General features: G+C 42.6%; 1 protein-coding gene across 1 annotated transcript in view; it reads right to left on the bottom strand.

Annotated features, from left to right (window-relative positions):
- Positions 1-17,998, bottom strand: part of PPM1H (protein phosphatase, Mg2+/Mn2+ dependent 1H) — a 320,445-nt gene that overhangs the window by 200,493 nt on the left and 101,954 nt on the right. Inside the window, exon 2 of the mRNA XM_055395097.2 lies at positions 8,220-8,385. Coding sequence (XP_055251072.1) covers positions 8,220-8,385 — 166 coding nt within the window. The remainder of the gene's footprint in view (positions 1-8,219; positions 8,386-17,998) is intronic.

The raw sequence follows: 17,998 nt of genomic DNA, 5'->3' as shown, positions 1-17,998 counted from the left end.
TGGAAACAAAGACAGATTTTATTTTCTTGGGCTCCAAAATCACTGCAGATGGTGACTGCAGCCATGAACTTAAAAGAGGCCTGCTCCTTGAAAGAAAGCTATTACAAACCTAGGCAGCATATTAAAATGCAGAGACATTAATTTGCCAACAAAGGTCCATATAGTCAAAGCTATGGTTTTTCTAGTAGCCGTGTATGGATATGAGAGTTGAACCATAAAGAAGGCTGAGTGCTGAAGAATCGATGCTTTTGAACTGTGGTGTTGGAGAAGACTCTTGAGAGTCCCTTGGACTGCAAGAAAATCAAACCAGTCAATCCTAAAGGAAATCAGTCCTAAATATTCATTGGAAGGACCGATGCTGAAGCTCCAATACTTTGGCCACATGACGCTAAGAGCCGACTCAATGGAAAAGACACTGACGCTGGGAAAGATTGAAGGTAGGAGGAGAAGGAGACGACAGTGGACGAGATGTTTGGATGGCATCACTGACTCAATGGACATGAGTTTGAGCAAGCTCCGGGAGATGGTGGACAGGGAAGCCTGGTGTGCTGCGGTCCATGGGGTCACAAAGAGTCGGACACGACTGAGCAACTGAACAATGAACAACAATAACACCTTTCAAATCAAAGGAAAGAAAGCCTAACAACGGTGATTAGATCCCACAAATCATGATCAGGTAAATTTAAAAGGCTTCGGCGTACCTATATCTGATTCTTGTTGATATATGACAGAAAACCACAAAATTCTGTAAAGCAATTATCCCTCAACTAAAGTGGAAACAGGCAGGAGGATACTGGGGAAGAGGGTGTTACCCTCAATGAGCTTACACATCTTCTCTAAGGGATGACCGTGTCTTTCAGAAATGCTGGCATTCTAGATTCTCTTCTTCCCGAGCCACACACCCTATGTCCCCAAACAAATAGAGGTGTAGGAATGTTGACAGGCCTGCACACTGCCACAGAGTATTGCCTTCCTACTTGCCTGACGCTGAGATAAAGTTTCTTCACACACCTAGGACCCAATGTGATGCAGGTAAAGCTCATCCCTAACTTGCACAGAAAACATCCTTCTTTGTTCACATCCACCTCATATTCTGAGATCTCAAAACTTCTCTATTCCTCCAAAGAGAAATGTTTATTTATTTCACTAATTATACCACTAAACTCTAAATTTAAAAAAACTGGATCCATTATTGAGTATTTTTTAAGGAAGAATAAATAATTCACCATATTCCCTTGCTTTTCTTCAGGCTACAAATCTACAGCACAGAACACCTTGAAACTCTTTTCCTTCATCCCTTCTAAATTTTATGACTTTTTCTGAACAAGGCTTCTTCTGCCTTTGACATTTTTGTTTATATTTAGATGGAACCTGAAATTCATTAGTATTTTCTGTCCTGTAAGTAAGGTGCTGCTCTTAAGAACTCAGCCAAACACAGGAAACAATGTTCCTTTAGCAAATACCTTTTGGAAGTTAGGAGAGGCAAAATTATCTGCCAAATATTTTTTACAGTTTGTTTTAAAACAGAAGAATTGATTTGACTCACTTGGCTAAAAGACTGCTTGTGCTAATAGGATAAAGTAATTCTCTATAAACTGGCATGAAGGATGGCTGAAGTTGACACGTGTATACGGTGCTCAGCTGCTCAGTCGTATCTGACTCTTTGCAATCACCTGGACTGCAGCCCACCAGGCTCCTCTGTCCGTGGGATTCTCCAGGCAAGAAAACTGGAGTCTCCTGCATCTCTTGCATTGGCAGCAGGAGTCTTTACCACTGAGCCATGTACACACTGCTATATTTAAGACAACTTTAATGTTTTTTAACTTTTTATTTTATATTGGAGTATAGTGGATTAACAATGTTAATTTCAGGTGTACAACAAAGTGATTCAGTTATACATACACAGGTATCTCTTCTTTTTCAAATTCTTTTTGCATTTAAGTTGTAACAAGGTATTAAGCAGAGTTTCCTGTACACAGTAGCTTTTTGTTGGTTATCCATTTTAAATACATAAAATTAAATACTGTAAACGTATATGTTTAAATATGTAAATTTAAATATGCAAAATGGATAACAAAAACCTACTGTATAGCACAGAGAACTCTGCTTAACATTCTGTAACAACCTAAATGGGAAAAGACTTTGAAAATGAATAGCTATATGTATGTATATATATATAACTGAATCACTTTGCTGTACACCTGAAACTATCACAATATTGCTAATCTCCTATACTCCAATATAAAATAAAAAGCTTTTAAAAAACTAAAATTGTCTTAAAAATCTTTATCCCAATCAATAATTATCTGTAGTGAGGATTAACCATCTCACTGCTACCCAACTACCCTATGCCATCAAATATAAACTCACGCTTCTGCTGAATTCCTCTGCACATAACTGATGCATCCTGTCCCCCCCGAACCCCCTGCATGTTTTTGTGGCACTGCATGGCACGAGAGACAGTGGAAGGGTAGAGTCTTAGCTATTGGACCGCCAGGGAAGTCCTCCCCCCCCCACTTTTTGGATGTTTCTAACATAAAAAATTCCTATGATAATTTCTCTTTTCATGGGGACTCTAATGTGATTTTACAGAAAAGCTTAGGCTTTCTTCAATTTCCAAGGAAGGTGAGGGTGATGTTACACATGAAGTCTTGCAGAAATATTTATTTTGACTTATTCTGACTTCATGAAGTTTACTGGAGATGAGGAGGTTGGAAAAGGTGGGAGACATTCATCACACGTATTCTGAAGAGAGCCCAGGCTTCTTCCTGTCACCACGCTCATGTCTGTCAACTGTCTGAAAATGAAATAAAGATGCCACTTTATCCTGTGGCCCCACTTCTTGCTTATAATAATATTTGCCCCTTTTTTCATCCTCATCTCTCTTGACCGCTCTGTGGTCCGCATCATAGTCACTTCTGCTCCTGACATCTCCACTCTCTTCTCGGAATTTCTTTGGGCTTGTAACTCCTGAATTGTAAGCCTTCCAAGACTTGCTCCCGAACTCCAATTCCTTCTCTCTTCCTACAAAACATTCCCCACTGCAAAGTTAGCATCCTCAAAAGTCAAGTTGCCATTTATGCCCATCCCTTCACTTTGAACACTTTCCTGCTCCAGGGGGCCACTCTCAAGGACCAGACTCAGTGGCTGAGACCTGGGGTCGCCCACTCTCCCTGTACCACACAGTTGGTCACCATGTCCCCACAACAGTACCTCTCATATCATCTCTTCTGAGCCTGTCCTTTGCTCTCATGTGTTCAATCACTAAGTCATGTCCAGCTCTTTGCAACCCCATGGACCGCAGCACACCAGGCTTCCCTGTCCTTCACTAACTTCCTTTCTGCAGTTTGCTCAAACTCATGTCCATTGAGTCATTGATGCCATTCAACCATCTCATCCTCTGTTGTCCCCTTCTCCTCCTGCCTTCAATCTTTCACCAGGGTCTTTTCCAGTGAGTCAGTTCTTCACATCAGGTGGCCAAATTATTGGAGCTTCAGCATTAGTCCTTCCAATGAATATTCAGGACTAATTTCCTTTAGGATTGACTGATTGGCTCCCCTTGCAGTCCAAGGGACTCTCAAGAGTCTTCTCCAACACCACAGTTTAAAAGAATCAAGTTTTCAGTGCTCAGCTTTCTTTATAGTCTAACTCTCACATCTATACATGACTACTGGCAAAACCATAGCTTTGACTAGATGGACCTTTGTTGTCAAAGTAATGTCTCTGCTTTTTAATATGCTGTCTAGGTTAGAGTGGTATCATCTGCATATCCAAGGTTGTTGATATTTCTCCTGGCAATCTTGATTCCAGCTTGTGATTCATCCAGCCTGGCATTTCACATGATGTACTCCGCATATAAGTTAAATAAACAGGGTGACAATATGCAGTCTTTTTCATTCTCTTTTCCCAACCATTGTTCAAAATTATTGTTTCATGTCCATTGTCAATGTCTGGTTCTAACTGTTGCTTCTTGACGCCTTTGCTCTTACTACTGCCTTATTTGGAGCTTCATCATTTCTCACTCAGATTTCCACATGAGCCAGACTCCTAAGTGTCCCAGCTTCTAGGCGTGCTCCCCTAGTCCTCTCAAGTCAGCCTCCCCACTGTCATGAGTCCGTTACACCCTGGTCTAAAGTCGTTGTTTAAAAGCCCAGTTTTTCAGGGTACTGAGTGACTCTCACCTGTGACCACTGCTCACTGCTCTGGTCTTATACCCCTCCAAGCAACTACACAAGCCCCTGACATAGGAAGCTATGCCACATTGTTCCCACGCCAGCCTGGCTCTGCACATATGCACTCCCTCCATCAGGAGTTCCCCTTTCTCTTATGTGCCTGGTTAATTCCTATTAAATTTTCAGCACAACAGTGCAAATGTCACTTCTTCAGGAAGCCTTCCCTTCCTGTCTCCCCAACTCTACTCAAGGAGGGCAGGGACTGTCCTGAATCCATCTCCTCAGCCCCAAGGTCCCAGTGTGTGGACTCAGAGCTCAGCACACATTTACTGAGTAAAGGATGAGAATCAGGGGGAAGGCGGAGACCTATCTCACTTGTGTCCTGCAGATTTTCTGGCACTGGGCCCTGTACTGTCACTGCCCTTCCTCAGTGCCACCATATTTGAATTAAAGGATGTCTTCAGATAGAAAAAAATCACTAGCCTCTTTCAAGCAATATATTTAGTGACCTCTGCTAGCAAACTGTTCATTCTGCATAGCAGCCAAAGTCCTTCCTGATAACAGCCCTGAGGTACTACCAGACTGCCTCTCCCCTATTACCTTTCTGAAAGTGTTACCTACAATCCAATTTTTTTTTTTTTCGGTCATGCTATGTGGCCTTCCCTGACCAAGGATTGAACCCGAGCCCCCTGCAGTGGAAGTGCACAGTCTGAACCGCTGGACTGCCAGGGAAGTCCACTGCCTGTAATCCAGGCTCTACTATGTCTGTTCCAGCTGCATGGGCCTCCTAGCTGATCCCTGAGAATGGCAGGGCTGGTCCTGCCTCAGATCCTTGCAGCTGCCTAGGGTTGTCAGGATGCTCTTCTTCCCAAAAGCTGTACTTGCAGGCCTTTGCCCCAGTGTCACCCCCTGACACCTCCTTTAACCACCCCTGCACCTCACACTTCCTATTATTCCTGCTTCCCTACTTTGTTTTCTCCAGAGTGTTTATCTGCCCATCCTATGTATTTTGTTTGTCTCCCTTAAAGAACACAAGCTCCCTGAAGGGAGGGACTGTCCTCTGCTTTATTTCCTGCTGAATCCTCAGCATCCAGTTCCTAGAACACAGATCATGCTCACGAATCATCTGGCACACGAGACTACGCTCTTCAAGGTTTTAGAAACAGCACAAACATCAACAACGAAAACAGACAACCGAATTCTAACATGGGCAAAGGACCTGAACAGACGTTTCTTTAAAAAAGATATGTGTGGCCAATAAGAAGTACATGTACATGAAAAGATGCTCAACATCACTAATCATGGGAAATATATACCTACAAATGAGATACCACTTTGCACTCATTTGGGTAGCTATTATTTTCGAAAAACATAATTTAACAAGTGTTGGCAAAAATGTAGAGAAATTGGAACCCTTGTGCACTGCTGGTGGCTCCTGAAAATACTGAACAGAACCACCAAATCACTCAGCAATTCCACTCTGGGTATATATCCAAAAGCAGGGACTCAAACAGGTGTCTAGACACCCACGTTCACAGCAGCAGTATTCATAATAGACAAAAGATGACAGCAACGGTCCATCGATGATGAAGGCATAAACAAAATGGCATATATACATATAAGAGAATATTATTCAGCCTCAAAAAGAAATAAGATTATGACACATTCTACAACACAGACAATCTCTGAAGACATTATGATAAGTGAATATGACAATTACAAAAAAATAAAAATTGTATGATTCCATCTATAGGAGGTATTTGGAGTAGTCAAATTCACAGGGACAGGAAATAGAATGGTAGTTGCCAAGGACTGGACGAGAAAGGGAGGAAGGAATGGGGAGGTAGTATTTAATGGGGACAGAGTTTCAGTTTGGGATGATGGAAAGGTTTAGGAGATGGATGATACCAATGGTTGTAAAACAATATGAATGTATTTGATGCCACTGAACTGTACACTTAAAAATGGTTAAAATGGTAAGCTTTATGTGTATTTTTCCACAATTAAAAAAAAAAGGCAACATAGCTGCTGTCTTAAACTCTAATAAGAAGCCTAATATACAATGCGGATAGATGTGAAATCACTGTGGCTAAGGCAGGAATACAGGCTGAGATGTGCCTGCTTTTCATTGCATATCCTTGCTACCTCCCAGAGGAGCATAGACCCCACATGAACCATCACGAAGGAGTGTCCTGGCTCCATTCTAAAGTGCTTATGTGCTGGTTTCACTGTTCTTAAGGAAAGGAAGTTAAATAGTTACTCCTGGCTCCACTTCTAGGAGGAACTTAGCAACAAGGAAATGTGGCATCACCAACTGGCTTGCAGCCAAACGTCAACACTGTCTTATTTTTACAGAAATCACTTTATATCCCAGTGGCAGAGAGGAATTGCCAGGGGAAAGAGCAACATTAAGTCACTGGCACCCATATCCAATTATCATTAATGTCTCACATTTTCTGAGCCCTTTTCCATAATAATTCAATCCTCAAAAATAATTCCATCAAGAAGGTATGGAAAAAATTGTGTGATTTCCAATTTACAAATGAATGAAAATTCAGTGGGCATTATTCATAGGGGATTACAGAAATGGAACTGACTTTAGGATAATAATCACTAACATCAATCAAGGATTTACTAATGATGACGCCAGCTCAGGACTTTGCATGGACTGTTGGATTTCATACTTCTAACTGGCCTCTCCCACCATATTTGGTAATTACTATTATTATTATTCCTTTTTAGACAAGGGAAAATCGAGGCTCAAAGAATAAATAATTACACCCAAATTAAATGGGCTTCCCAGGCAGTACAGTGGTAAAGAATCCTCCTGCCAATGCAGGAGACCATGAATCTTGGGTTCAAGCCTTGGGTCGGGAAGATCTACCAGAGAAGGAAATGGCAACCCACTCCAGTATTCTTGCTGGGATAATCCCATGGACAGAGGAGCCTGGTGGCTACGGTCCATGGGATCAGAAAGAGTCGGACAGGACTGAGCACACACACATTGTTAAACTGAACAGCTTTAAGCAACAGACTGCTTTGAACGGTCTTACTCTAGAGCACATGCACTTAACTGCTATTGTTCTGTCCTATTCATATGGGTCCCTGACTCTTCCTTTTTGGGAGAGGCCGAATCAATGCTTCCTTCTGCCTTGAAAACAAGTACAACTGATGAGTCTCCATAGGTCACTGTGTTTTTTAACCCTAAGCTGAACTAATGCTAACAAAATAAAAATAAACGAGTACTCTTCTTAGTCACTAAGCATAAATGCAACAAGATACTATCACTTCAACTAAGGACAGGTTCCTAGATCCTTTACAATCCTATAAAATTTACAAACAAAAATATCCTCAAGATCATTAGAATAGTCCCATCTGGGTCATCCCATTTCATGTCTCTTTTCTGCAGGACTAAAGAATCTGATGATGGACACAGGGCTGATTGTTCCCTATACTCTGCTAAGAGCTTCTTCAGAACTTTCCAAGGATGTCTGCTTTGTTCTCCGGAAACTGGAGAGAAGAAATGCTTTGTGGTTTGTCAGCAGGGCATTCAGTCTGGAGGGCCACCCCATAGGATGCAAGGGCTTTCGGCCAACTGAAACAAATATCAGTTTGGAAGAGCATCAAGCACAAGCTCCAACTGTGCAACTCTAAGGGACACGTGAGGGGAGGACAGGGGCAGAGTCGTAGCTGGGCTGCAAGCTGACAGCTAGAGTTACTCCACACCTCCTGGGAGGCTTCTGAGGATGAGCTGCTTCACAAAAACCTTGAAGTGCTTCTTTAAAACCATCTACCGCTGCACATACTAGTTCTTGCAACAAAACTCATATGATGTGGGCATTTTCTCTAAGTGTTGAGAACTTAAACACCAGCTTTTCTGAACTCCATGCATCACCTTTGCTGTGAGTGTGATGCTCTGAGCCCAGACCCACCACTCCACTAACACTGGGGCCGTGGCTTTTCTCTCTTCCATTCTGAACATTCCACAGTGGGGCCAGAGTGTGTGGGTTCTTATCACCCGAGAGTGAGGGTGAAGGAGGGTCTTACCGAATTCTCCTTCAGCTGCAGCCCCTCCCCGTTGGGAAGCGAGGACCGTCTCTTCGCTGAGTTCCTGTTTGGGGTTGAGGTAATGGCCCCTGCTTTCTTCTTCACAGTGAGCACCTCACAGCTGGCTTGGTCTTCGTTGTGTGTGCTCTTCCCAGCATTGATGACCCTGGAAGAGAAGTGAGAAAAGCCGATCAGACTAATGCCCTATGTCATAGCTTGGTGGAGTGAACAGATTTTTAGTGGACTTATTATACAAGCACATGTTAAAACATTTGATGAAGCATTGTTCAGAGCTCAGTTCACCTTTGCAGGTGTCTAATAGCTGTGACCAACCCCACTAATCCATTTCTAGTCAAAACACACGAGATAATCAGTCTTCTGCCATTTACACTGAAGATAGATGGCTGGCTCAGGGAATTCCGTCGCATTTTTCCAAGTGATAAAGAGCAAAACCACCATCAATCTTATCAAAGAACAAAGCAGTAATTTATAGCACACTATAAAATCCTAGGGAACAAAGAAGTACATTTCATGACCACCATGATCACTTTCACTTTACACAGAGAGAAGTGAATGGATCAAAGGTTTATTCTTTTAAAATTATCTTCTCTCCTTTATCTTTTCTCCAGTAGAATAACACTTCTCACATTGCATCATCACAATGGACTACAGGGCATGCTGATTTGTACACGTGGCCTTATGATCTCATGGCATGTTGATACTACTTTGGCCTAATTACTAATGTTTTGAGTATATGAATGCTTCAGAAAAACATGCTACATCATTTGTAAAGCTTTTTGTGTGTGTATCAGGTGCCTACAGACTGAACTCTTGGGTTTCAGCACCATTTTCTTATTAAGTAATTAAGCAGCAGCTAAAATAGTTTCCCCGAAAGAGAGATCTCCTTGATTTGCCATTGCTGTGTTTTCTTTCCAAAACTTCAACAGTGTCACAGTAGGTGACACGGTGAGGGTGGAGGATATAGACTCAGTGGCAAAGAAAGAAGCTTGCCTTTGCTTTAATAAGGTAAGCTAGACAGAAAGCCACTCTAAAAGTGTGGTGTGTACATCACGCTATTAGTCTTATACGCCCTTCTAACAATTAACTAGAGGATGGTTGTTTTCAAACGCCTTTTCTTAAACAGTTTTACATTCTGAAAGAATTATAAACTCAGAGTAAACTACAAAAATGGTATACAGTCTCAAGCACTCTTCACCCAACTTACCCCAAAGCAACCTTTTCTATCACTCAAGAACAACATCAAAACGAGCAATTGATACTGATCCAGCACTGTCAGCCAGACTGCAGAGCTTATTCAAATGTCACCATTTTTTTTTTATATCAAATGGCTTTCAGTATTGAAAACTGTAAGCCAACACATACATGCTACAGTCAAACAGGAAACAGAGAGCACATTGAGATGTGAGAACTGTACGACCGCAGGGAGTGTGTTTTGAGTAGTTTTCTACCAAACCCTGAAATTCTATGGAGGTGTTTCAGGTGTTTTCACATTTACTTTAAATTTATTTTTTAAAGGTATAAGCATTTTGGGGAAAAAATGCAATAATTTAAAAGTTCATTCCCATCTCTTACATATAAACAAATATATACTAGTCTACATATTTTGGGCAGCTTTGGCATAATAAGCCTTCTATCTTTTCTCTTCAACTGATCGATACCACTAGATTGGAAGGAGATCTGTTTTTTTTAAAAAGACCATTTGCAATTACTTACCTATATGTTAAAGGGAAACGATCATAAAAGTCATCTATTACCTCTATTTCAAATTTCTCTTCATTGAAACTGCTTCATCATTCTTACTGAGTTTATTATAAATTTCAACTGAAGTATATTTTTATAAATAAAAGCCTTTTATACTCATTTTACACATGACGGTTTTGTGTAAGATTTTTTTTCTTAAGTAGATTGTTGCTTATAGAGTTTGAAAATCCTTGTCCTTACTGGGGTGGGAACAGTCCTGTGCAAGGAGGTGGGATCCCTACTGATCTCTATGAGGTCAAATTTGCCTCCAATGTTTATCACACCCTCTCAGGGAGGAAGGGATGAAGAGTTCAGGCTCTCTCCTGTGACCAGGGGGAATTTTCATATGGTTTCAGAATACAATGAAATTCTTAAAGACACAGGCTACCTGCATAAGACGATTAGTACTACTATGCTTATTGCCCAAGCTAAGTAAGTTACTCCAGGTGCCATAGCCAGGAAGTAGTGCAGCTGGAATTCAGTCAGGCCTCCCGTGACCCCCAGCCCAATTCGGGGGTGTGTGTGTGTGCGTGCGCTTAGTCACTCAAGTCATAGTCCAATTTCTTAGGGCAAATCCGAACGAACTTTTTGGCCAACCCAATACACAGAGCTTTGTGTCCACCCCACTCCAGTACTCTTGCCTGGAAAATCCCATGGACGGAGGAGCCGGGTAGGCTGTGGTCCATGGGGTCACTAAGAGTCGGACATGACTGAGCGACTTCACTTTCACTTTTCACTTTTATGCACTGGAGAAGGAAATGGCAACCCACTCCAGTGTTCTTGCCTGGAGAATACCAGGGGCGGGGGAGCCTGGTGGGCTGCCGTCTATGGGGTCGCAGAGTCGCACATGACTGAAGTGACTTAGCAGCAGCAGCAGCAGTGGCAGGCCCTGCTGGACTGTGTGGGGAAGCAGAGAACAAGCAGATCAGCTGAGCTTGGGTCCAGGCTTGAGAGAAAGGGGATTCTCTTCCTGCTTCTAAGGCTACTGGAGAAAGCGCCCTGAGGAAGGATAAAGGATGGATGGTTCCGATCTGTTTGTCTCTAGAGCAGCCCACGTTTAGTCCAGAGGTTTGCCACTGGAGCTCCTCACACATGCATTTAACTGGAGTCTTCCTTTCACACAGATTTTTGGAGAAGCAAACCAGGCAGAGGAAGCACATTCAAAATACCACCTGCCTCCTCTTGGCCAGTGGCAGTGACTCCCAAGCAACAGGAGTGGTGCGCATGCTTTGCTGGATGGCGACATTACACCCCCACGGTAGCCCACAAGCATCTTTCCCAGGGAAAGCTGAAGGTGGAGGTGCAGCCGGGAAAACAAGTCCACGGCCATTGTCCGCTCCATACTGTCCTTTGACCAAAATCCGAGCTTCTATTTCTGGAACTTTTGCATCACCCTGACCATTGGCACCTAAACTTATGCGTTAGTTGGGTTTTTTCCCCAACAAAAAAAGCATCGCTGATCTCCAATAGCTGATGCCAGGCTGACTCATCTGCCACTGCTCTTTTCCAACAATCAACAAAGCTACTATAATTACACAAATCACGAATCACTGTCCCCTGGAGGTGCAGTGTCTCCCATCTTTCTTGGTGGATATTAAACTCCAAAGTTGACCTAACTTCAGCAAGAGACTCTAGAAGCTTTATTCATGAGAAACCCAGGGACTGGGAAGACTGTAACTTACATAGGTCACAAGCGCTAAATACAGCAGAGCTGTGGACACACTTCTGAGTTCCAGCTCTTTCTCCCTCAGCTCTCAGTTGTTTTATTTTCCTATTGTGTGCCTATTCTTATCAGCACTTGGTTGCAAGGGCTGTCCTGCAATGACTCATCACAGCCAGGGAACCGTGAAGAACAATCGCGGGTGGACTTCCTCTGCCATTTCACGTGAATACAGCTTGTGAATGACACTGATGAAATATTAGAAAGGTCAACCTAGAGAGAAGACAGCAGCCCCAACCCTGGAAGCCTATTCAGTCAGATCTCTGATTATTACCCAGATGATAAAGTCATATTAATTTAAAGTCACTGCCTTTTTAAAACATACAACTGGACTTCCCTGGTGGTCCAGTGGTTAAGAATCTGCCTGCCCATGCAGGGGACATGGGTGTGATCCCTGATCCATGAAGATTTTATAAGCCGCAGGGCAACTAAGCCCATGCACAACTCTTGGGCCTGTGCTCTAGAGCCTGGGAGCCACAGCTACTGGGCCCACGGGCCATAACTACTGAAGCCTGTTTGCCTAGAGCCTGTGCTCTGCAACAAAGACCCACAGCAGTCAAAAGAAATAAAATTAAAACACACACACACACACATACAACTGTTATCTCATATTTCATATTATTTTAAATTCTTGACTCTCTACAGTTTTAGTAGAAAGACCTGATTCTTACCCATTAACTTTGGCTTTAAAAAGCTCGATCTCTATCAACTTTAAATATTTCGTTTTGTTCTTCAAAGGCCAATGCTTTGTTTACTAAATTTAAATAAAACCTCCAATTCCTCTAAAAATTGAGAAAAACTTTCCTGAGTTGAGAAGTATCACACTGTCAATAGATTCAATAGTTTTTTTAATGTGAGCAGCTATACTAGCAGCTACATTCTCTTCTTGTCCTAGGCTCCAGGAAAGAGTCAGCACTATCTTGAGATCACCCAGAATGACTTTGAGATATGCTTTCTTTATCTAAACAATACTCACCCATGATACTTATTTTGAGGACCTCAGTTGGTGGACCATAAATCATCATCTCTTTGGTATCATTGCTTTCCAATTGCCTACAAAGGGGGAAAATATCTTCCCCGAAATTAAACTGGAGGTAATAAAGCACAATGGTTAAGACCATGGGATATCTCCCCAGAACACAGCACACAGCAGGTGCTCAACAAACACCTGTTGAAAGAATTAATGGAGACAGAACTCAACTCTGCTTACTCCCTAGATGTGGAGCAATAATAGTATCTTACATTTGTTGAGAACTAATATGTGCCAAGGACTGCTGTTAGCATTTTATTAACACATGCAGTGATTAACTCATGGAATCCTCTTGTGGACTCTATGAGTTGGCCACCACTGTTCTCCCCCTTTTAAAGTCAAGTTGCTTAACTTCTGCAAATCTCAGTTTCTTAGTAGTACTTCTTGGATTAAATTCAGGGAGTTGCTAAAATATATATGTTGGGGAGAGGAGCTATTAGTCACCTTAATTGAAGAACTGCGAAATTCTGAAGTTAGGATAAAAATTCAAGTGGGAAAACTGTGAGAGGATGAAAGGGAAGGTTAGCTGCTATGTCTTCAATGTGGAAAGTTTACACACTCAGTTCATTCTTCCCTTAGAAGATCAGGATATGTGCGCCCTGGGAGACCCGTGCCAAAGTTAAATTCATTTATGGATTTCATTAACCTATCAGTCTACCTTCAATTGGACCAAAATACCTAGATTTTTTTTCCCCTTGTAAAAGCAGGAACATATGGAATTTTAAGGACTGGAAGTCCAGAATCCTCCGTGTGTATCAGACACAACTTGAAGCTATGCCCTGAGCACCAGTCACAGACGTGACTATGAGGCCGCAGCAGTGGGAGACTAGGTAAAAAGAACAAGTGATTTACTGTGTGCTGCTGTCACACACTTGGAAAACCTGCTTTCCTTCTGTTTGTGAAATATTCTACTCACAAATTAAAAAAAAAAAATCAACTCCACCTAAATTCCAGCAGGCAAGTCCTGGTTTTAATGGCAACCACTAAATGATCAAGTTATCTGCCTTCTCATCTGCTCAAACCTCGTCCTTAAGGTTTTGATATATTCACTTGATAACACACAGAACAGGTTCCTGTCACTAAATTCAGATGAGTAAATATTCTCAACTCTTCTCAAGAAGTGAGCCCCTGTCACAGAAGCCACTGCTCCACAGAAGTCACAATGGAACTGTTTTCAACAGGATTCACAAGGACAATCAAACCACAATGGGGAGTCACAGTCGGTATGTTTTGAGAGGATTCCCACGCACCATGGGTGTCAATTCATTCATTACCGACCTGTTCCCCTTGGGTCCCTGAGGTATTCAGCAGAGGCATCACAGAGGCAACAACAGAGACAATGGTCAGAAAGGCCAAGTTCAAACTTGCTGTGTGCTCTGGGAAACAGTAAGCTTACTTTCTGTCTCTAAAATGGAGATAATAACACTTACCTCCAATTATAGAAGAGACATTAAAACGAAATGCCCTAGCATGAACAGTATTTACTCAATATTACTATTTAATAATAACATGTCCACCACAAGCTAAGTGCTCCTTGTGTTGGGCCCAGAGGACTTTATGCAGTTGTGTGAGTTTGAGGGGAAACTCTTCTTCCCTCTTCTGTCAGTTTCCCTCTGCCAGCCTCAAGGGCACAGAATCACCTCCAGGCATCAGTAACTACATGTGGCATACACATGACACTTCCTGGAACACGGACCTTTCTTGAGCAAGGCTGCCTGCTCCCCTAAGCGCTTTTCTCAAAGTCCTTGTAACACTCAGTCCATGCAATGTTCTGTACACAGGAAAGCACCCATGCAGTTTGTAGAGTGATGATTCTAAATTCCCACCCAGATCTGCCCACAGACGCCATCTCTCCCCAGGCTCCTGGACTGAGACAGTCAGGTCCCACACTGAATAGAGAATTTGGTTGGGTTTGATCTCTCTTTTTTTTGCTTGGTATTATTCTCTTGCTTTGTTTTTAAAGGAAGTAAGAGCCTGAACCGTTTAGGCTAAAAAGTTTACATGAAGTGTTAATATGGCTAACATGCAGTAATCACACTGGTTAAGAAGGGACAAGTGTTTCAAAAAGGCCTTCAGGTGAATTGACCTATTGCTGATTCATATACAACTGAAATGCAGACAGGCTGTAGGGGGAGGGGTGGGAAATCAATCACTGATGGGAGACGAAACACAGCAATCAATTATTAAAATTCTCTTTTCGAGGTAACCTCATAGGCAATGTTCCATGTGACTGTCTGAAATGGTTACTGACCACCCAGATTGCCTGGAACATAAGGACAACTTAATTCCTAGCTCCAAGGGCGTTAATAACCCCTCACTCTTGGTTTACTAGAAAACCATGGCTCTGAGTAGGAATTTAAGCCTTTGATAACAGCCATCAGCAAAAACAGCCGGAACATCTATCAAGAATAATAGCTTCTCCCAGATGGTTTCGGTCACGTCCTGGAACGAGGGACAACAGGAGGTCACACCAGTGCAAGCAGTTAACAGCTAGTGTGTTACCAATGAGGAGGAAGGATGGAAGGAAATGGAATTCTCTGTGGTGTTTGGCTTTTATGTTTTTGGAAGGTGGCTAAGTACCAACAGGTGGGGGAGGCAGAGCAGCAAGAAGGCAGGATGAACCCAGGTGAGAAAAGAGCACATACACACCTGCTCCCATCACACATCTTACACCTTCTGGTCCCCAGGTTCTAATGGCAGTTCATGAAGGGATGGGATCAATCAGGGGTTGCTAATTGGGGTCTCAAGGGCCACATTCAGCCCACAGGTTGGTATTTTAAGTTTTGCCTACAAGTTTCTTTTTAAGGTGGATTTGTAGTTGCCATATTTTAAAATGGGGATAATTACATTAAAAATCTTTAATTTTCTCATTTTTTCTTGAAAAATAATACATTAGGCTATACCTGTCACACTCTTGGATGACAACAACAAAGAAAACAACAACACCCTTGCTAGCTCACCCCAGATCTCCCTCTGCTTCTGCCATTGTCAGCTGCCTGAGCCCAAAGGCATTTGTTTCTGCAACCATATCTGTGTGAGCTCATGAGTAAACTAAGAAAAGTATTAAGATATGTAGTACATATAGACTGAAATAATTCCTTTAAAATATTGTGACTCCAAGAGGGATAAAGCAAGAAGACTAGGGCATAGTTTTCACGCTCAGGGAGCCCACAGCCATCTGCAGAGTAGGGCCATCTTCCTATAAATAACTGATTTGTTCTGACTGGCACCATACCAAAAGCGTATGTCACAAAAGATCTGACAATGCAGAGGAGGAGATGATTATATAAAAGAAGAGTCATGGAAAGTGTCACAGCTGAGATGGCACCTAAGCTTAGCCTTACTGAATAAAGGAGGGAATCAAGAGTCAGAGAAAAGGGACTTCCCTAGTGATCCAGTGGTTAAGACTTCATGCTTCCAATGCAGGGGGCGTGAGTTCAATCCTTGGTCGGAGAACTAAGATCCCACATGCTTTATGGTGTGACCAAAAATGATAATAATAGAAATAAAGAGTCAGAGGAAAACCAAAGCAAGACTCTCCAGACATAGGAATAACCTCTGAAAACAGTGATATGAGAGAACTTTATAAAGAGGAGTGGGTGTGACTTCAGTATGGGCTTGGTTAAGGAGCTACATTAGAACTAGATCATGAAATTCTATTAGAGCTTCATCCTATAGAGCCTATGACCCATGGGAATAATCTAAAATGCTTTTTTCCTTTTTTAAAAAAAATTAATTCATTGGAAGGACTGATGCTAAAGCTGAAACTGCAATACTTTGGCCACCTCATGCGACGAGTTGACTCACTGGAAAAGACTCTGATGCTGGGAAAGGTTGGGGGCGGGAGGAGAAGGGGACGACCGAGAATGAGATGGCTGGATGGCATCACCGACTCTGTGGACATGAGTTTGAGTGAACTCCGGGAGTTGGTGATGGACAGGGAGGCCTGGCATGCTGTTATTCGTGGGGTCGCGGAGAGTTGGACACGACTGAGCGACTGAACTGAACTGAATTTATTTTAATTGGAGAATAATTACCTCACAATATTAAAGGGCTTGATAATTTAAAAATTATTTAGGAAAATAACAGTAGTAGCCTGATGGAAGATGGATTACAGAGGATAAATGACAAAAACAGAGAGCCCAGCTAGGGTCTCATAACAGTCCAAGTGACAAAGAGGTCATGAATCAAGCAGTGGCTCTTGATGGAAGGGAAAAGGAGGCTTCAGAGGAAGTGAAAAAATTGCGAATTCCTAGTTGAGACCTGCGGAGAAGGCAATGGCAAGCCACTCCAGTACTCTTGCTTGGGAAATCCCATGGATGGAGGAGCCTGGTGGGCTGCAGTCTGTGGGGTCGCTAAGGGTCGGACACGACTGAGCAACTTCACTTTCATTTTTCACTTTCACGCATTGGAGAAGGAAATGGCAACCCACTCCAGTGTTCTTGCCTGGAGAATTCCAGGGATGGGGGAGCCTGGTGGGCTTCCATCTATGGGGTCACACAGAGTCGGACACGACTGAAGTGATTTAGCAGCAGCAGCAGCAGTTGAGACCTGTTGGATATGAGGGTGCCACTAAAGTGTTCACTGGCAGGACGAGCAAATGAGGTGCTCTTGAGTACGAAGGGAGATGAGAAGGTGAAACAAGGCTTGTGGTGGGGCATTCTGGAGGATAAGATAGTGAAATTGACCTTAAGTCAGTGAACAGAAAGTTCTTGGTAGCAAAAATTGCAAAGGCAGTTGTAGCCAACTTCAGTTTAACCAGGGGTTGGAAAACCATGGCTGGTGGGCAAAATTCAGGCAAAATTCACTGCTTATTTTTGTGTGGCTTCCAATATTTTTAAGTAGTCAGGAAAAAAAAATCAAAGAATATTATGACATGTAAAAATTATATGAAATTCAATTTTCCATGTCTATCACGTTTTATTGAAACACATTCATTTCATTTCAGTTCAGTTCAGTTCAGTCGCTCAGTCGTGTTCGACTCTCCGCGACCCCATGAATCACAGCACGCCAGGCCTCCCTGTCCATCACCAACTCCTGGAGTTCACTCAAACTCATGTCCACAGAGTCGGTGATGCCATCCAGCCATCTCATTCTCGGTCGTCCCCTTCTCCTCCCGCCCCCAACCTTTCCCAGCATCAGAGTCTTTTCCAGTGAGTCAACTCGTCGCATGAGGTGGCCAAAGTATTGCAGTTTCAGCTTTTACACATTGTCTATTGTGCCTCTTCGGGTACAATGCAGTTAGTAGTTTCTGCAGAGACAGTTTTC

The sequence above is a fragment of the Moschus berezovskii genome, chromosome 6 (genome assembly GCF_049115385.1).
Source record: "Moschus berezovskii isolate FMDL1 chromosome 6, NW_MosBer_1.0, whole genome shotgun sequence".
NCBI classification, from domain to species: Eukaryota; Metazoa; Chordata; class Mammalia; order Artiodactyla; family Moschidae; genus Moschus; species Moschus berezovskii.
Note: the sequence above shows the minus strand (reverse complement) of the source record. Positions and strands in the feature narration are given on the sequence as shown.